The sequence below is a fragment of the Dipodomys spectabilis genome, unplaced genomic scaffold (genome assembly GCF_019054845.1).
Source record: "Dipodomys spectabilis isolate Male_0828 unplaced genomic scaffold, ASM1905484v1 ptg000125l, whole genome shotgun sequence".
Lineage (NCBI taxonomy): Eukaryota > Metazoa > Chordata > Mammalia > Rodentia > Heteromyidae > Dipodomys > Dipodomys spectabilis.
Genome location: NW_024870802.1, coordinates 94,385 through 115,881, shown reverse-complemented (window position 1 = coordinate 115,881; position 21,497 = coordinate 94,385). Strand labels below are relative to the sequence as shown.

Here is a 21,497-nt window from a genome sequence, read left to right as displayed (position 1 = left end):
GATGTAACACTATTCAAAACCATTTGAAGCTAGAGATGTAGCTCACTGGTAATAATGTTTGCTTAGCCTACACAAAGCCCTGGGTCCAATCCAGAACTGAAAAAAATAATTTGTAAACAAGAAAGAAAAAAAGAGACCAAGGACTATTACTCAAGTCTTAACATCAGAGTCTCCATGTACTTTAAAGAACGTGAACAGTAATCTTTCTTGACGGTGAATTTGAGTTAATATTTTAAAAAAATATTACTACTTTAACACACTAAATACATTTTTTTTAGAAAAAATAAAAACTTAAAATTTTAAGAAATCAAACTCAAAACTGATTTTAAGAAATCAGAAACACATTTTCTGCATATTATAATTCAGTTTGTAAAAGTCCATCTTTTCTAAAGAAAATGTGTTAGTTATGTAAGTGTCAATCAGGTAGGTCCTTCCAAAGGTATCTTTGGGCATCTCTAGATGAAACACTGAGACTGGGCACTCCTGTCAGGCCACTTCACTTTAATAAAATGGAAAAGGGAAAACAAAGGGGGAAGAAGTGACAACAATGTTAAGTGGTGAGATATTTCTGTACAAAATAATTAAAAGTCCCTAAAAGCCCTAAGATTCAAAACAATTTTCTTTACTACCTTGGCTCTACTAAGAAGATTAGATGGATAAAGTGGATAAACTTGCAAGACCTTCTATTTGGAAACACAATCTGCTAGATTAAAAAAGAAGTGCTATTTAGAACAGGACCCAAAGACTTAATCTTATAATTTGAATTTTTAAAAGATCCTCTCAAAGTTTACAATTTAAGAAATAAAAGCTTTAGGGACTGGGAATGTGGCTTAGTGGTAGAGTGCTTGCTTAGCATGCATGAAGCCCTGGGTTGGATTCTTCAGTACCATATATACAGAAAAAGGTGGAAGTGGCGCTGTGGCTCAGATGGTAGAGTGCTAGCCTTGCGCTCAGAAAGGCTTAGAAACAGTGCTCAGGCCCTGAGTTCAAGCCCCAGAACCAGCAAATAAATAAATAATAGTAATAAATAGTAAGTCACACTGGAAAGATATTCAACATATACTACATTGATGGCATACTTCAAAACAAAGGATCCTTAACATGACACAGAATAGTTTTTTAAAAGGCAGCCTGATTTTATTAGAGCCAGGTTTCACCACCTGACTGACAGTTGTGTGACTATAAGCAAATTTTGTACTGAGCTCCATTCCTTTATCTACATCAACACCAGTGACTTTAATTCTCATTATGAGACCGATGACACATCTTAGATGTATTGTAATTCATTCCCTCATCTGCAACTTGGATCTGCTCAACATTACCAACCATTTAAAAGAGTGGCTATACAAACAAGCAGACACTTCCTAAGGCAGTCTTCATCCTCACACTTCTGTTTTTCCTTTACTAAGCTAAAATCAGCTTCCTAGTTAATTCAACCCATTATTCCCACTCTAGAATCTACTAGATTCTAAACTCTATGTGGAAAGCAGCTGTCTATTCTTTATCAGCTCTCAAGTCTCAGAACCCGGAAAATGAACAAGCACAGAACAAAGCGCCCCAAATCTGCCAACTAGCATCTACTGATGGGTGAAAATACCCTCTAATATAAATAGCACAAATTAATACATTTTTGGAGATGATCATTTAGTGCTAAAGATTTAGAAGCTAAAATAGCATAATGAAAGTCATGTTGTGCTTTACCATACTTATTGTGTTCAAGGATACAGATCATAAAGTAAGAGACTTCTTTGGAGGTAGAAGTGTGGTGCAAGTGGTAGAGTACCAGCTTGAGCAAAAAAGATAAGCTAGAGAGTGAGCCCTGTGTTTCAAGCCCTGGTATACACATATGCACAAATGTACACACATACACATACACACACACATCAGGAAGACCTCAGGCTCAACAAACAAACTGGATATGGTATCATGTAATTATAGTCCCAACTACAGCAAAAGCCTATATTGTAGGATAGCAGTCCAAGAACCATCTAGGCAAAATGTAAGATCCTATCCAAAAAGCAACTAAAGCAAAAAAGGCTGAGATGTGGCTTAAGGGGTAGAGTACAAACATAGGAGCTCTTGAATTTAAACCCCAGATACTGCCCTCTAAATAACTTAGTTCAAGTTATTAATTGAAAAGATACCTAGAAAACATCAGAATTGACACTGTGATAGATTATCACAATGTCACAACTTTTCTAGTGACTTAGCTTCATTGCTATAAGTAAGCATTTTGCAGCTTAAACAGTAGAACTCATTTATAATTTAGTTATTTATATTCCAGAGCAAAAAAGTAGGTTTCAAAGTATGTTCTATTTCACAGAAGTAGAAACCAAACATAGTGAACAAGTAGTTCACTATTCTTTTGCAACTCTGTAGGAGTATTTCCATTACAAATTAAATTTTCCTGACAAGTCTTAAAACTGTCACTGTGTGCTAATAATCTAAACAAAGCACAATTAGTAGGGTACATAGGCCCCACTCTCCACGCAGAAATACATTCTAAATCCACAGCATTTCTGGAAGATGTGGCTTGAACCTGTGGTAGAAAAACAGGGCTAACAAACAGGGCTCTTCAACTTCTACTAAAGGACATTAAGGTAGGTTAATACATGATTGCTATGATGATGGGCAAAATCCGAAAGGTTCAAACATTTTCATGAACACAAAATTGATGGAAGTCAGGAAGAACTGAAAAAAATCTGCTGGTTTAAAAGAGATGTTAAACTTTGAACTTTAACATCCCTACAACAAGCCTTCCCAGACCAAAGTGGATGAAGGCTTTAACCCTATAAAACTCCCTTTTCCCAGTCCATTTCTACCATAGTAAAGGAAAATCCAGCTACAAATCACAACAGCTTGTTACATAAAATTAAGCCATCGGGTGTAGGAAGGCTCTGTAGAACTTAAGACCACTACCTATGGTTATCACAGGAATCTGGCACGGTGGCTTCAAGCACTAGGCCCAGGACCTTACACCACCAATAAGACACTTGAGGGGCAGAGTCTAGATCTGCTACAAACCCTAGCCCCACGGGGCAGTGACAGAACTGAGATCGCGCGGCCCCCACCCCGCACTTCGCCTGCGGACAGCAGTCCTTTGCAGTGCGGCTGCCTGTGCCCTCAAAGTTGCCAGAGCAGCAGCCAACCCCGCCGCAGTGGCAGCGCTAAATACACGCCCTTCACGCCAGTCCGCTGCTCATGAACGATTTCTCAACGGGGGTCCCACGCTGCTGTTGCAAGGCCGCTGCTCACGGGAAGTTTCTCAACAGTCCCAGGGATGACTCCCGGGCTGGCGGGGCTCCTTTTCATCACCCCCGGGAGATGGAGCTGCCTAGGTAGCAGCACCGAGTGCCCCAGAGCCCCGATCACACGGAGAGACCTCCAGCGCCAGAAAACTATACTGCGGCGGGGGAAGGAGAAAAAAGCATGCGCTATGGACCTTACCTGTGCACCCGGGAGCGCCCTGCAGAAAGCAGGAGCCGGACACACAAGGGGTCCTTCGCCCTTCCCTCTCCCCGGAGGCCCGGCTTCCCTTTCCACCACACCCCGCCGCACCCCGGAGTCCACCCCCCATCTCTGCCCGGCTCCCCCGCGCCATCCCCGCACCGGATCTTGTAGCTGGGCAAGGTGTGCTTGCGCTTGATGATCTTCTTGAGCTGGTTGACAATGATGGAGGTGAGCTGGGGCATGGGGCGCCCTTCGAACTGCGAGCGCACCTCGAAGTCGATCAGCGGGTCCTCGACGAAGGAGAAGAACCAGTGGGTGAAGGGCACGCGGGTGAAGACGAAGCGCAGCCGCCCCACCACTCGGGACAGCTTGACGAACAGGTAAGCCGACTTTCCGAAGACCAGGTCCACGTCGATGGCCAAGTGGAAGCCCCCGTTGTACTCCACCTCCGCCTCGAAGGCCAGCTCCTCCGGGCAGGTGGCGGGCAGCGCCTCCCCCTCGGGGCCGTCGGGGTCTCCGGCGGCCGAGGCCGCGACGGGCCGCACCAGCCGGATGGTCTTGATGAAGGGCACCGCCTCGCCCAGGAACACGTCCCGCAGGCTCAGCCCCTCCAGCAGGCGCCCCGCCGTCTTGGTCTGCAGCAGCTCCTCGAACTCCACCTTGATCTTCTTGGTGACCCAGCGGCGGGCCAGCGCCGTGTCCCGCAGCTCCCGGAACAGGAACAGGATGGTGGCGTTGAGGAAGTAGCAGGTCTCCCGCGTCGGTGGGGAGGGGGGGTCGGCGGCCGGGGCCGGGGTCGCGCCGCCCTCGGGGGAGCCCCCGGCGGGCTCCTCGGTGCCCCCGCCGCCGCCGCCGCCATAGAGGTACTCCCTCAGGGACAGGCCCGGCACCGGCTTGATGTAGCGGAAGCCGTCGCCCGCACGGGCCGCCTCGTCCGCCGGCGGCTCCGGCTGCCTGCGGTACAGCAGCAGAAACTGGGCGAGCAGCGTGAGGAAGGAGCCCAGCACGGCCGACGCCAGGATCATGAGCAGCAGCCCCATCCCGCCGCCGCCGCCGCCGCCGCCGCCGCCGCCACCCGGGCCCCCTCTTCCGCAGCCCCGCTCTCTTCACGCCACCGCCCCCGTGGCCTCCATCTTGAGGACATCAGGCGTCGGAGTCGGGACCCGCGGCCTGTTCGGGGGACTCCGGCCGGTGCGGCGGCCCGCGCCTCTTCAGACGCTCCCGGGGGCGGCTAGTGGCGGCGGCGGGGGCGGGAGGAGGCGGGCACAGCGCCTCCCCTTGGCCCCCGACGATTGGACGAGCGGCGCGTGACGTAAGGACGTGCTCGCTCCCGGCAGCGTCGCCAGGCAGCCGGCGTCCGGGCGCGCGGCGCGCGGGTCCCTCCTCGGCACTCTGGCGCCCTGCCCGCCCCGCCCCCCACCCCACGCCCACATTCCATTCGCGGCCGCGCGCGTCGCGGCCCACGTGGCTGTCACTTCTGGAGGCGAGGCCGGCAGCTGGAAGGCTACGTGAGGGCACTGGTTGGAGGCTCGGAGTTCTGACTGGGACGTCCGGGCGCTCTCGTCCCGTTATCGCTACGCCGCCCATCCCCCGCCGCTGGCCGGCGTCCCAGCCCGTTACCTCCGCAGCGCAGCGTTGTTCTCCCTGCAGTGGCGTTCCTTCCACCGCACTGTCCCCCCGCCTTCTCCGGAGCCCGGCCGGCGGTGGCGGCTGCCTGTGCCCGGCCGCGCCGCCCAGGACCTGAGCCTGCCCCCAGCCGACCAGAGACCGCCACGGCTCACCCTCCTCCCGACCAGCACTGGGGACGGAGGGACGGAGGGAAAGGCCGTAAGATGGGACTACCTTTCCGCTAACTATGAAAGGAGCTAGAAGTTTCCTTGAGAACTGGGAGGAAGGAGCATGCTGAGTGGAGGAATTTGTCGGGAGGTTGCATTAGTGACTTCACACCAAGCTCCTCTTACCCCCTGCTCCCTCCTGGGCACGCAGCGCAGCCTGGTCTGTCTGACACGAACCCCGAACCCCTCAGCTCGTGGGCACGACCCCAACCCTCACACCAAGATCGCTAAAGGAGGCTGATCTGCACCCCCCGCGCTCCCGAGCTGAGAGAGGGGTTCAGGGAAAGAGGCTTTTGCACCTTTGACCCCAGTCATAAAGTTAATGAATCCAGGTTGCCTAGCATTTTTCCTGAGACCTCGGTACTTTGCATAGATGCTTTTGTCCCTCTGACCATACTGACATTACAGAACTAGTTTTACAGAGGTCCTGCCTTAAACCTCAGGCCGTTTCTAGGTGATCCTGACGTATCAGGGTATGCCTCTTGTCTCACCCTTAAAGATCTTCAAGCCAGGGATTCTCTTGATTCTGGGTGATTCTAGAACAAAAATCAAAAGTTCTGATCCAGCTGGGGTGGATTCAGAACTTTGGAACCAGTCTGATCTCACCTTACCCATTGGCTTCCCAAGTCTGAGACCAGAATGGCTCTATTACTAGGAAGACATAATACTGGTGTCTGCTGAGCTGCTAGATTCAAAACCTGGCTGAGATTTCAGTAAGCTGCTGGCACCTTCTGTTCTCATAGTCACTCTCTGTTTTTAAGTTTTTCTCTCGATTCCACAGCGTTACGTATCAAGTGGGAACTGTACACACTTTCTTCAAATTGGTAGAGGAGCTCTTCATATTAATGAGATATGAAGACCTCAAATTGTACATCGGAACTGTGGCTCAACTGGCAGAGCACCAACCAAACAGTGAGCCAAGTGAACCCCAGGTCTGGATTCTAACTCCAGTACTTCAAGAAAAAAAATGTGAGTGGACTCCTAAAATGTGAGTGTATCCTAAAATATCCTCCACCCACTTTCCTTCCCACAGGCAAGTTGGTAGTCTTCGTGGTAATAAGTACTTAGTCTTATGCCCCATCTCCCATTGCTTTCTTACTCCTCAGAATACCTCTGGGGATGCTAGATTTCCTTAGTCTTTTATTTACGTATTCTGTTCTTCAGGAAATCTTGATCTTCAGGATCACAGTCCAGAGTCACAAAGGAACTCAGGAATCCCCTTGGAAAGATAAAGGTGTTAAAGATGATTCACATTTATTAAACACCAATAATAAAACAGAAGATTATCATATGCCAGGCATGGAGCTAAATATCATTTAACATACTGGAATGTGTTTTTTGATATTTGAAAATCAAAATATCATGACTATGAAATCAAATGCATTTTGTATTTAGGTGGTAATCCAATAATTTTGGTGTCAGGAAATAAGGCTGTGTTCATAGAAGTTTTGTTTCCTTAATAGTTCTTGGGAGAATATAAATTTAGCAATATTAATGCTGGTTCATAGGAACTTAGAAGTCTGAGAACCACTGGCTTTGACTTTGAAAACATGATTCTGAGTAGGTGTTTGAAGGAAGGTGTTTTTTTTCCCTCCCTGTTGTTTTTTATGTTGTTTTATGCTGGTACTAAGGCTTGAATTCTCTGAAGGCACTAGTTCTGCACCTGAACCTAGAGAGTCCCATGTCTCTGTTGCCCACTGTGGCCTGCTAGCTCAATCTCAAATTCTGGAAAAAAAAAAATCCCCAATTGGCCACCGTAATCCAATTATTGAGGCCATTGGCTCATAGCTCTTGGGTGAGGCAGTTTCTCTGAGGAAGGGTGTTGAGAAAGCATGACTGGCGATTCTAACTTGATGGGGGCAAGATGGGAGGCTTCCTGGGGCAGATGAAATTTTGCTTTGACGATTAGACAAGTATTCTAGCCAGATGGAGGCAAACGCTTAGAAGTTGAAAGTCCTGCAGAATTTAGGGAAACTGAGGCAGGATGATTGGATGGTAGTGTCAATAGAATTGATATTTATGAATAGAAGAGAAAAAAGATGGGGGTAGGATAGCAAAGTAAAGCCAACTGAATTACAATGGAGCTTATTTCCAGGGAGAGGCTAGATTCTTTTATTCTTCTTAAAGTCTGTAAAGATTAAAGCAAGAGTGTGACATTACTAGTTTTCTTTCCATCATCTCTACCACCTGCAAAATCTCAACGCTGGAATAATCCAACTGTCAACTCGACTACTCCTTCTACATCTGGAAGCCAGTTGTCTTCATTCTTATTAGGGCCCTTGGAGCACCAAACCAACCCTATACTTTTATCTGTTATTCTAGCCAGCATCTGCTTCCATTTCCAAGAAAAATGTCCTTAGATATTGACCAGTTTCAGGTCTCTCACCCTTGCCCACTTCTTCCTCTGCATGTTCAAGCTCACAATCATAACAGTCCTATCTTTTTATGCTTCTTTAGTGGCAACAAAAATAACAACAGAAACAAAAGAAGAGAGAGAGAGAGAAAGAAAAAGAATATCCCAAGCCAGCAGGTACTATAGATCTACTGCCTTCCAGGATCTATCCACTCTCCTTTCATTCTATTTTAAAAAGTGAAGACAAAAATTTAAGGAATATCCAACATTAAACCCTTCAGCTTCTACTCTTTTTCAACAGAATCCAGCCTTTTAAAAGGACTAGCCAGTTGTCTGGTAGCCTCTTTGCCTTCCATTCACTCCACTGGTTATACTACTACTTCTGCCTGAACAGCTTCCCTTCACCCCCAAGAAACCGGTTCTTCTGAGGCCCAGTTACTTCCTGTGGCTCTGTCTTTCATCAGAATTCTGACAAAAAGGGATCATTCTTTCTTTCTTGAAACCCTTCCTTTCCTTGACAACACCATAAAGAACATCAAGTAAATGTAAACTTTTATATATACTTCCCTGTTTGGGTTCAGAGCAAAAGAAACTTCCCTTTAAAGTTGCTAGATACTTGTGTGTCTTGAGGTGGTAACAGAAAAAAAAAATCTTCCCTGAAGAAACCTGTGGGTGTAGGATGACCTTTGATGTGAAAACTTGAAAAATCTTGGGCAAATTAGGATAGGTTGGTCCCTGTCCTTGAGTGGTACTTTTAGGAATGGAGATAAAACCTGACTTCCCAACTTTCTGAGGAGTCTTACAGTGCCATTAGAAGTGGAGGAATAGTATCAGTAGTTTTCTCAGGATAGTCTAATGATACTTCTCATTCTACTTTCTTTATACTTTATTCTACCAGCCAAATTCAAAGCTGTCCTTCCATTTGAGGCTACCAATTTCAACTAAGCTTAATCTCCTTCACAAACTGAGTTAATCCTCAAGCTTAAGACTTCTTAGAAAGTAATTCTGATCCATTCCCTTCCTGGGACAACTATAGCCAGTTCTGCCAGATTCTTTTTGTTTTGCTTTCTTTTTTTTTTGAAACAGGTTCCCATTTTTCCCTTATTTTATTAGCATACATTAGTTTACATGCACGTATATCGTATCTTCCAACCAATCGTCCCCACGTTTCCCCTTCCAATGCAATTTCAACGGATATAAATTATTCTACTTTTGTACGTGTTAACAATCTATTTCGACCGTATTCATCTTCTTTCACCATTGTTAGCCAAATCCCTTTGGCTAGTACCTCATTCCCAATAGAGCTTGTTGAAACAGGGTCTGCATATAGCCCCGGCGGACCTCAAATTCACAATACTCTTGTCTCTACTTTTCTAGTGCTGGCATTACTAGCCTGTGTCCAGATTCTATTCTATTCTATTCTATTCTATTCTGTGATCTGTTTGTTTATTTTGGCAATACTTGGGTTTGAACTCAGGGCCTCATGCTTGCTAGGTAGCTTTTCTGCCACTTGAGCCATGTTCCCAGATCCCATTTAAATAGATGTGGCCTTAACTAGCTTTTATATTCCTCCTAAATTGTTCTCCAAGTCATTCTACTTCTGTTGTTCCCTGAAACTACTCCAGTTTGGGCCATAATCGTTTTTGTGCCTAAATTTCTACTAGTATATTGTAGTTGGTCTAGTTGTCTCCAACTTCCCTTCCTTACTCCCTTCCTGTTTCTGCTGCCAAGTCAAATTAAGCTTGTTACCTGTCAACTTCATTTCCTATGCTCTACCTCACTCACTCTTCAGCCATATTGCTATCTGGCTTCAACTCCTTTTTTGTAGGATAAAGGAATAATTTTGAAAATTAATTTTCCAAATGAAAAAGAACTTATTTGCCTATGGCCCCCAGCCAAGACTTGAACCCAGCAATCTGCCCAACTACTAGTAGGTTACTTTTTTTTGGGGGGGGGGGGGGGTCCGGTCGTGGGGCCTGAACTCTGGGCCTGGGTGCTGTTCCTCAGCTCTTCAGCTCAAGGCTAGCGCTCTACCACTTGAGCCACAGCGTCACTTCCGGCTTTTTTTTTTTCTTATGTGGTGCTGAGGAATCGAACCCAGGGCCTCATGCATGCAAGGCAAGTGCTCTACCACTGAGCCACCTTCCCAGCCCCTAATAGGTTACTATTTTTATGTGCTTAGATTTCACTTAATCCTCTTCTCCTAGAAAGCCTGTGGTTATACGTCCCCAGACCATCCACTGAAGTTTCAATCTCTCCAGATAAGGAAATCCTTATGGTAACTGTTTTATTCACTACGTTAAGAGTGGCTGTTTTGTTGATTTGTGAAATCCAGCCACCCAAACATTTTCCCTTGAAAAGTCAGATGAAGAAATTTCCAGGGCATCAGATTAAACTAATGAAGACAGGCATATTCCTTAGGAAATGCCGGGCCTGGCTTTTCTTAAGCCATGAGGACTCTGGCATGTGGAGTGAGCCATGCAGAAACCCAGCTATGTTCCAAAGTATCATGGACAATATCAATCTGAGTGTAAGTGCGTTTCCTGTGTTGCTGGCCCAGCCCCTAACATTTCAGAATGAGAAGATTTGATTGGTCAGCTTACTGCTACTCATCGTGGTACCCCACTGACCTTTATCTGAGTAACTTCAAAACTGACGTGCCTCTGTTGTGTCCAACAGATATATGTCACATAGTTATATACTGCTCTCAACTGATCTCAGAGCAGTCATCAATCACCAGGAGAGTCCAAATGAAGCAAATTTTTAAAAATTAGCATTGCTTTCTTTTGGTAACTCCATTTTTCTCTTCTATATTGTTCCTTTGTAGTTGTCAACTCCTGGCCCATTTCCTGGATTTATGCATAGACCCATGCTGCAGGCTTGTCTATAGTAGGGATTTCGTTTGACATCAGTTATTCTAGTGAGATTGAGCGTGTGATTCAAGCCAATTAGATTCTAGCCCAAAAGGAATGCACAGGCTTTAGGAAGCAAATTCTCTATTGGATGTCTAAACTGGGAGAATATGAATCTGAAGTCATCCAATGGGAGCCTGCACAGTTAACTAAGCAGGGTCATGTAAAAATGAGAGGAAATGGAGACAGGCTTACTAATATGTGGGTCAAGTACTGCAGGCTCTGTTTTCTGTTGCTTTTATTGGGGGGGGGTTCTGAAAACACATTACTGTCTTTCCCCAACTATATAAACCAATACATTCCTTTCTTATACTATAGCTTTTTTATACTATGCTTCTGTCACTTGTTCACAAAGGATCTAATATAAGAATGCATGTAGAATGAAATTGATGGGGGCCACTTGCCATAGGCAAGAAAGCATTGGAGCCTACAATTCCTTACAGGGATATTTGGAAAGCCTGACTTGGGATATTTTGCCAATGTAAATATATACTGGGCTCCCAAATATTTTTCATGCACTTGGACTCTCTTATTCTCTATCCTTATCCTTCTTAAAATACTGTGATAGAGTCCCACTGCGGCTAGGACAAAGGTGTCACAGTCCTTGGTGGAGCTTGGGAGGATTGACCTCCACTGACAATAGAAATATTCAGTTCTGTTGTTGCTATAGGCAGTACTATAGCAAACAAACATGTGTGGCTGTTCCAATAAAACTTTATTTACAAAAATGGACAGTGTGCCTATGTTGCAGTGGGAAGGTGGTAGAGGCACTTTGCCCCATATACACATCCAACCTCAATGGCCTCCTCTCACAATCTTCCTGCTTCAACCTGAGGGCTCCCCACCTTCACTATATCCTCTACCTGACATATTCTCCAGACCAGGTCACTGCTTCTATGTCACATCTCCTGATACCTGAGAGCCAGCCAGCTTCCTCTATTGTACTCATTCTAAACACTCTCTACCTCTCCTTCATAGTATTTAGCATGGTTACAATTTTCAGTATTGTTGGTTGCAGTCTCTCTTCCCACAGACTAGTTCCATAGGACTAAGCCCCTGTATGTTTTGTTCAGCATCTACGATAGTGCTTACTACACGGTGGTAGCTTGATTTATACTTGCTATATATGGAAAAGAGATAAAGAGGGAGGAGACATGCTGAGCATGTCTGAGCATTCAAGAACACAATAATAAGTGGATATTTTCACCTTCTGCTTATTGTTGAGATCAGGAAATCATGAAGAATTGCTGAAACTAACACTCTTCCTCCCATTCAGGCCCTTGGTAGCCTTTGGTGCCTGGGCAATGTGCCCAGGAGGTGACATCAGATCTCTAATCACAAGGTGGAGTCAAAGGAGGGTAGGGTACCAGCCTTTCAGTGAAGCCCTCCCTTCCAACACCCTGACCAAGCATGTGTGCTGTTCCCCCAAGGAGATGCCATCAAGGTCGCTCTCCCCACGTCCTCTTTCCTGAAGTGACTTGGGCCTCCTAGTGCCAGATCCTAGTTCCTAGACCTAGTGGTTATGCGACCTTGAGTAATTTGTCTCAATGCTCTGAGCCTCAGTTTCTTCTCGGTAAAGTGGGTCACTACAAAGGATTCTTGGGAGGACTAATGAGAGAACATGTAGAAAGTACACAGGTCTGGCACACGTGTCTTCTCAATAAATTCATTTCCTAAACTTTAGGAAAAGAACAATCTGATTGTCTGATTTAAACATTTGGGCTGATCCAACAAATGATCTAAATGTTTAAAATGATAAATTGAACTGTTACTTGCCTTCTCTCCCTCTACTGATAAATAGAACTTTATAATGGCAAAGTTTTTAAAAATTGGAAAACAATACTATTTATATGATGGAAAGTCTGGAAAATCTCAAATATAACTTTGATAACAAAGCTAACTTTAATTTTTATTGTGATTGTGTTATATCGATGGATCAGAAATATTTGGATAAATGATAAAAACATATTTCACAAATTATACATTCCATACATTATTTTTTCTTTCATTGTGTGATAGAAAAATTACTAATGGTGTAATTATGATTAGATTACATAAATAATTTAAATGCTGTTGAGAATGATTGCATAAAGGATTAAAAATAACAAGTCATTATATTTAAAAAGGACAAATTTGAGTTTATTTCTGTAAAAGCATAAAAGAAGTAAGTAAAAAATAAAAAAAAATAAGCAGTTGAAGAAAATGTATTTTCTAAACATGAAAGTTACTAATATTAGAAAGGCAAAATAAAAATTTTAAATAGAATTATTTAAATCTGTGGCTTTTATTTCAAAATTTTACATTGGAATAAATCTTAAATACTTTTTCCGAAAACCTATTCACATTTGTAGAATTCATTCTCTTAGTGTAATTACTCAGCATTGCAATTCTCTTGTATCATACCCAGACTTACAAAAATACTTGAGTGAAATTATTTTTTAATGTTATTGTGTCCTCAGCTACGCAGGTGCATTTGTTTTGTGTTAACTTGTACTTTAGGAATCACAAATAAATCACAAGTAAAACCCTAAAAAGATGCTCAACATTAGAGGGAATGACACTTTTGTTATATACAGGTCTGTCTCACTTCTGTTCTCTGTGAGGATGGAACTGAAAACTTAGTGAATTCACCCTTTTTTTCTTGCTGATGCCTTTTACCTCTTCAGCTGTGGGTGCCCTAAAGCAGTGTCTATCTCTGAGATTTGTAAGAGCAACCCACAAGCCTTCATAGCATTTGGAGATGGCAAAGGACAAAAGACAAGAAAGTGGGAAAGTATGCCCTGAGCAAGAATGGATGTGTAGAATTAAGGTAGTGATGTTATCCAATGCCATTTGACAGAGGTACATCATGTTGTCAAATTTGCATCTGTGTCTGTATGTTTGTGTATTAGAGACAGAGACAGAGAGATATTGTAGGGTCCTCCTCTCTCTCAGGAGAAAGCAGTAGGAAGGGAATTCCCTGAGGTGTTTGCATTGTGAGCAAACACTTGTGCTTATCCTCTAAAGAATCTCTGGGCTGAATGGGGCCATAGAATGCAACGTGGAGCCAGGAAATGTAGGGTGCCTCCTGCTTCTGATCCTCTCTGTTCACCACAGATGGGAAGGATGGGGTTCAGCAGCTCTCCGATTGACTCTGCACTTGATATGCTTTTGCCAAGGAGAAGTACAGCTGCATTTGATAAGAAATTCGAACTTGGCAATGAAGTGCTTCAGTTTTTAATTTCCTGACTGATAGCAGAGTTTCAGGAAAGTACTTGGATGAGTAACTTAGCAATAAACACATCAAAAGGGAACAGAATTAGTGAGAAAGAGGGATAAAGGCCTGGTTAAAGTGCCAACACTTTTTTTTAAGTCAGGGAAAAATTACCACAAGAAAACTACTCATAAATATCTACTAACAGCCTTTTAAGATACAGGCACTGTTTATGGGCCTATTACAACACACTAAGCCCATAAATAAAAACTGGAATTCTCATTTTACAGAGACAGGAATGGAGACACAGAGAGGTTATTGTGGCTTGTACAAGGTTGCATGGCTACTAGGTGGCAGATCAGTGTTCCCAGCCAGCTTCGCCTGTGTGCACACACTGAGCTTGTCATGACACAGCTTTGTTCTTTTCCATCCCACTTCCAAAGGAACCAGATGATTAACATGAGCAGAGAAAAATACAGTGGAACCCCCTGGCTAACCATCTTTTTCCTGCTTATACTTCAGCTTTATCCCCAAAGACATGTAAGTCTTATTAACCTCGGTTAATAAGCATGTGTTAAAAGTTTAGGTTACAAGATGTCATAAAGCAGTATTTGCTGACCTACTTTTTTGATTGGGTGAAAACCTGACTGCTGAACTTTGGACTGCCTCTAATTACCAAGTGCTGACTCGGTCCATCTTTTGAAGACCAACATGCTTTGTGAGGTTACTCCAAGTTGAAAAAGTGCCTCACGGTCCTTGAGTCATAAGATGAGAAAACATGTAGTATAGCAAACGTATTGATAGTGTTTGTGTTACAATATCTTTATGATTAATGAGATTTCTAAACAGCTTTCTTGAGACATTGTTCACATACCATGAAACACATCCATTTAAGGTGTACAGTTCAGTAGCTTTTAATATATTCAGAGTTGTATCACCACAATCTAAGTTTAGAACATTTTCAGCACCCTAAAAACAAACCCATATACCCATCAATAGTCATTCCCTATTTTCTTCCACCCCAGCAAGTCCTTAATCACTTTCTGTCCTTGTGAATATTTTATTCCCATCTGGCTACTTCCATGTAAAAGGAACCATATTTATTGTCTTTTGAGATTGGCTTCTTGAACTTAGCATAATGATGTTAAGATTTACCCAGTTATACATGTAATGGATAGCAGGTAGTCACAAGCAGTAAGCCAAGGAACTGCAGAGACGTGTTTTATAATGCCAAGCAACTCATTATTTTGTAAGGCCAAAACAATTTGCTACACAGAAATTATATACATCATCTTGTCAAGTTCTAGAAAAGAAGGTAAGGGCTGCTAAGTCCTACTGCTTAGGCTTCACATCAAACCAGTGGAGTAAGCAGGACTTGTCTTGGGAGTTATTAACATGTCCATTGTAATCTGTGTGTGGTTGTAGATTTTTCTTCCCATTTCTCTCTGTAGATTTTTCCTTGGGCTGTGATGGGTATTGCATGTGCAGAATGGTCTTCGCTATAAAACAAGATGTCAATCATAGGAAAGAACCTACCCAAAGAGGAGAAAAATGGGGAAGAGATTCAAATAGTTTATTACTTTACACATGTGTGTGTGCGTGCACGCTCACGGGCACATGCACACACGTGGGTACACACACACACCAGTCCTAGAGTTTGAACTCAAGGCCTGAGCTCAAACTTTCAACTTACTGTCTCTGAGTTCCACTTTCAGCCTTTTGGTGATTAGTTGGATTTTCATGGACTTTCCTGCCAGGCTAGCTTCAAACCATAATCCTTAGATCTCTAGGATGACAGGTATAAGCCAATAGCACCTGGCTTTTTTCCCCCAACAAATGGAAGGAATATCAGAGGCCAGAGGGCCAATCTTTTCTTTGAGATGACACGCCTCCTGTATCTCTTTCTTTTGAGTTCCTATTCCTACATCTCTGTAATCTTGCTTCTTTCAATAAACAGTTATTACTTTTGCTAGGTTTTGCATCTTGACTCAATTCTTCTTTTGCAGAGCCACAAGAACTAAGGACTCCACCCAGAAATCCAGTAACATGTATCAGTACTTGATTCTTTTTCTATGGCCAAATAATATTGTACTGTATGACTATACAATTTATTTATGCATTCATTAGTAGAAGAATTAGATTGCTGAGAACAATCTGCTATCCATAACCATGAATTTGATGTATTCCTAGGAAAACTACCAAATAAAGGGTGAGTGAATGTAGGTGATGTCTTTTCTTTTATTCTCCTTTTCTTTTGAGTTCCATTACTCTATCCTATTTGAAAATAAGTCTTAGATCTCTGATTATTTATTCTTGGTTTCCTTGCTGCTATTACTTCTTCCCTCAGTTCTGTGAATAAGAGTCCAAATTCTGGACCTCAGTCCTCATCTCTGTTCTTTCTACACGGTAGGTCTTCAAAAGTTGTAATGTCAGAAGAGCCTTCTCTTTCAAAACTGTTTCCCACACCCCATGACATTGCTTTATCTCCCAGATTAGCTCCTTCCTTCAACTTGTCATCATCTGAAGGTATTTTCATTTACTTTATTATTGGTCTCATCTCAACAGCATGCAAACTCCCTAAGAGTTATGTCAAGTAGTATATACCTGGTACCTATTAGATCTAGTAACACTCTGAATCAATACATAGAAGATCTGATCTGGCCTCTCTTTGTATTTTATTTTATTTTGCTGGTCTTGGGGCTTGAACTCAGAGCATGGGCACTGTCCCTGAGCTGCTTTTGCTCAAGGCTAGCATTCTACCACTTGAGCCATAGTGCCACTTCCAGCTTTTTTCTGAGTAGTTTATTGGAGATAAAAGTTTCACAGACTTTTTCTGAACTGTAATCCTCAGATCTCAGCCTCCTGAGTAGCTAGGATTACAAGCACCTGGCTTCTTATTCTTTATTTTTTGGCAGTACTGGGACTTCAATTTAGAGCCAGTGCTTGTTATGCAAGGCCTCTACTTCTGAGCCATTCCTAGCCCTTTTGGTGTTGGCTGTTCATGAAATAAGGTCTGACTTCCTGTCTGGGCACACACCTGGACTGTGATCCTTCAATTTTTTGCTTCCCACCTTGAATAACCACTTCTTCTGTTTCTGTGCCAGCTGTTAATAAGTACTTTCTGTTGAGATTTTTTAAATTTATGTTTTATTTATTAAAAAACTTATTGTGAAGTTGATGTACAGAGAGGTTATAGTTACATAAGTCAAGTAATGAGTACATTGAGTTTTATAGACTTTTCTGTCCAGGTTGGCCTGGAAGTGGGATCTTTCTGATCTCAGTCTCCATGTAACTAGGATGACAAACATGGTCCACTGGTACACAACCATTGTTTATGAAGAAGTCTCATAAACTTTTCTGCCAAGAAGGGCCTTGAACTTCGTCCTCCCAAGCTCAGCCTCCCAAGGAGCTAGGATTACAAGTATGAGCCACCAGTTCCTAGCCCTCTTTCTGTGTTTTTAAAATGTTATCTTGCATGGCTTCCCTGTCTGTTTTTGTATTTGTCATACTTAATAAGTGGTAGAGGACTGTACATGACCACTTTAGCCACACCTTTAGTCTATTACGGAAGATGTTCTATTGACTCCCCCACCCTGTTCTTCCCTCTGTTTCTTATTGTTGTCAATGCATACTCCATCCTTGCCTGGGTTACATCTCAAGGTCCTTTCATTATCTCTCATGTTTGTCACCCCGACTTGACTGTGCTCTTTGAGGGCAGGGACTGCAATCTTAATCTGCCTTTATAGCTCCAGGCTCAGGAATTCAAAGTGTGTTGAAAATGAATACCAGGAAGACTGAATCTGTGGTGGGAAGGAGTAGGGGAGGGGTTATGGTCAAAGAGAAGGATGGATGAATGCATTCAATGTAATATATGTGAAAATAGAATTAGGAAAATTGAGAGGATGGGTGGGGTTGAGAGAAAGGGGCTGATATTGATCAGGATGCATTGTACTCATAAAATCACATTTTGAATTGGAACCTCTGTGCAACTACTTAAAATATTTGTTTTTAAAAGCATATTGAATGAATGATTTGGGTAAATTTTGTATGTACAAATTCCTATGGGGAGAAGAACACAGATTTTCTAACCATTAATCCTGCAATCATATCAAAGGACTAGTTTTTCTTTTACAAACCAAAGGGAAGAATGGATTATTATTGGATTGACAGGTATTGATTTACTCAGAAGAAGCTTATAGAGCTATATTTAAAAGGGATCCGTCTGGAGACTTGAATTTTCTCGAATGCTTGATTGCATTGATTAAATAAGCCATGCTATTGAAACTAGTCTTTTCCTGGAACTCTATAGAAATTGACCTAGACTCTCATTCAGTCCCCAGGAAGTTCTGTTTTCATTTGCGCAGAAGCCATTTTCTTCAAACCACATTCAAGCTCTTTATATCCTCAGCTACCTTTGGATCAATAGATGGAAGAGGTTCATGGGTTTCTGATGTTTTTTACCCTTACTGGCTCACTTCCTGGCTCAGACCAAAATATCTTCAGACTGAAGGGAAACCAAGCCATGATACAAGAACATTGATCTCTGGCCCATTTTAGACCCTAGACCTTTTTATAGCCACTCCCATCAGCATGAGAGTAATTAAGAGCATTCTTGACTGATGGCTGTGGGGTCCTTTCCACAGATTTGCTTATTTGTTCTTCTTCCCCAAAGTCCATGCAATTGGGCTAGAGGGTAGTGGGGAGGTCCCTTTGTTAAGGAAAGGAGTCAAACCTGGTTTTTGTTTGTTGTTTGTTGTTTGACTAAGGGCAATATCCCACTACCACACTTAGTACAGGTTGCTTACCCACTGAACAAAATGGACACATCGTTTCAATCTAATAAGATGGTTAAAAATCAATCTTTCTCTCTTTCTCTTTCTCCTTCTCTTTATCTCTTTCTCTCCTTTTTTCCCTTTCTTCCTCCCTTCCTCCCACTCTCTCTCCCTCCTTCCTTCCTCTGTCTCTCCCTCTCTCCCTCCCTCCCTCTCTCTTTTTCTTTTTTCTTTCTTTCTTTCTTCCTTTCTTTCTTTCTTTCTTGCCTTCCTGCCTTCCGTCTTTCTTTCGTTCTTTCTTTCTTTTTCTTTATTTCTTTCTGCCAGTTTGAACTCAGGGCACTGCTCCTGATTTTTTCTACTCAAGGCTTCTGCTTTACCACTTATGCTACAACACCACTTTTAGCTTTTGGGTGGTTAATTGGAAAGAAAAATTACATGGACTTTTCTACCTGGGCTAGCTTTTAACTTTGATCCTCAGATCTCAGCCTCTTGAGTAGCTAGGATTTACAGGTAAGAGCTATCTGTGCCCAGGTTAGGAATTTTCTGTTTTGAAGCTATGCCACAGGTCTACACTTTGCAAAGGATCCCCTCTGGATGATTTCATCTTACTTTTAACTACAAGGCTACTAGAAATGGCTTTTGCATACTCCCACCACCCACAGCTACAGCCTTGCTTCAGAGTTCAGAGTTCCTACATAAAACTTACATGGTACTGGGAGCCAGTGGCTCAACCGCTGTGATCCTAGCTACTCAGGAGGCTGAGACTTGAGGATTGTGGTTCAAAGCCAGCTCAGGCAGAAAAGTCCATGTGTTATCTCCAATAAGCCACCAGAAAACCAGAAATGGTGCTGTGGCTCAAGTGGTAGAATGCTAGCCTTGAGCTGAATGGCTCAGGGACAGAGCCCAGGCCCAGAGTTCAAGCCCCACGATTGACCAAAACAAAACAAAAAACAAACTTGCATGGATTAGATTTAGTGTGTGAAGTCAAGAATTCCCTTCCTCTAATCATGATTTTAAAAAATTAAAACATTCCTAATAGTACATTTGGCATCATGATAGACACAGGGTCAAAACAGAAAAAAAAAAAAAAAAACTAGATGTAAGTTCAGTGCTTAATTAAAGAGAAAAAAAACTATCTTTTTAGGAAAACCATAGCTGAAGAAGTGGGAAGAAGGGCCTAGATCTTCTACTGCCTTCCTGTCATAGGTTTTCTCTCACATAGAAACATAAAGAATCATCACTCCCAAAGGTATTTTTAGCCAGATAGTCTGAAGAACCAGTGGGCTAACTTGTGATAAACAGGATGATCTGCTTCTCTTGGTGCAGACTCGGGCCCCCAGGATAAAGGAGTAGATGGAGTGCAGTTCCCTCTAAAACAAGGTGTGGAATGTCCAGCCTGTGGGCCATAGAAGGCCTGCAAAACCATCGGATCTGGCTCTGCCAAGACAGCTGCTGGCTGAACTTCAAATTCAATAAATCTCAGAGTGTTTTTGTTTTCATAGAAACATAAACTTACATTAAGTGTCTTGTAATAATAAAATCTGAGGGACAAGCAAAGAATATCCATTATGGATTAGAGAGAACCCATGTACAGGAACGCACGAGGGGGCAGACACATATGCTTCTTGTCAGCTGTCTGCGGCCTGTCTGAACATATTGTGGTGAGTAGGATAGTCAGTGACAGGCAGGCTGGGAGCATACTTGTTTTCAAAGCATTAACACATTGTAGCAAAACTACAGTCATCCAGCGATGAGACAGGATGGGAGGAGTTGATTTCATGAGTGGTTGATGACCTTGCCTCCTATGATTGACTATGATGTTGTCAACTTTTTTGCTAGCATAGGTAACTCCAGCCTTTCCCCGAGTGTCCGTGATCAAAAATCCTCAGAAAAATTAATATCAGATAAGATTAAGGAAATTGGGGCTGGGAAGGTGGCTCAGTGGTAGAGCGCTTGCCTTACATGCCTGAGGCCCTGGGTTCTGGCTTTTTTCTTTTTGCTTATGTGGTGCTGTGGCTCAAGTGGTAGAGCGCTAGCCTTGAGCTGAAGAGCTGAGGGACAGCACCCAGGCCCAGAGTTCAGGCCCCACGACCAGACCCCTGCCCCCAAAAGAAAGATTAAGGAAATTACAGTATACAGAAGACTTCAAGAGTCAATAATATGAACATTTGATATGTTTCAAATCTAAGATGCAGGATTAGAACAGTGATCAGAGCTAAAGATTGCATTATTGGCAATGTACACACTAGAGAAGTGTTAACACTTAAGTGGTGTGACATCCTACTAATGACAACTACAAAGAAGAGTTGATGCAGTGCAGATATTTCCAAGAGCAATGGACAAATGTTATGTTTTAGTTGAAGCCAAAGGCAAACCTGTCTGCCTCATTTGTGGTGTGTGATCAGCCTTCCACTAATTTGTGTATCATCTCCCTTGTGGAGGAGCTGTAATGATCAAATGAGATGACCGGCATGAAGCACCAGATGCAATGATTCATACATAATAAGTTCCACTCATATTTAAACCTGCTCTTCCTTGTCTCATTCATGTGTCATAGGCTGGTTTCTATTGCTTTAACAGAACACTCAAGACTGGGTAATTTATAAAGAAGAGAGGTTTATTCTGACTCATTGGAAGAGATGGGGAAGTCCATGACTGGGGCATTCCCTCTGGGGAGGGCCTCATGATACGAACATAATAAAAGTCAGAAGAGCAAGTAAACATGGGCGGAAGAGACAAAGTAAGTGTCACAGCCTCGATTTATAACAACTGTTACATAATTAATCCAGTGCTGCAAAATTCACTCAGCCCTTTGAGAAAGGCATTGGTCCCTCTGAATGACTGAATCACTTTTTTGTGTGTATGTGTGCTGGTACTGGGACTTGAACTTAGGGCCTTGCACTCTCAATCAGCTTTTCCACTCAGAGATTTGTGTTCTGCCATTTGATCCAAGCCTCTAGTCTAGGGTTTTGCTAGCTA

The 21,497-nt window shown here is 43.1% G+C and overlaps 1 protein-coding gene across 1 annotated transcript in view; it reads right to left on the bottom strand.

The window, feature by feature from the left end:
- The window catches only part of Pdzd8 (PDZ domain containing 8), a 60,883-nt gene extending 56,207 nt beyond the window's left edge, over positions 1 to 4,676 (bottom strand). Inside the window, exon 1 of the mRNA XM_042689126.1 lies at positions 3,610 to 4,676. Coding sequence (XP_042545060.1) covers positions 3,610 to 4,490 — 881 coding nt within the window. The 5' untranslated portion in view covers positions 4,491 to 4,676. The remainder of the gene's footprint in view (positions 1 to 3,609) is intronic.
- Positions 4,677 to 21,497: the final 16,821 nt, after the last annotated feature.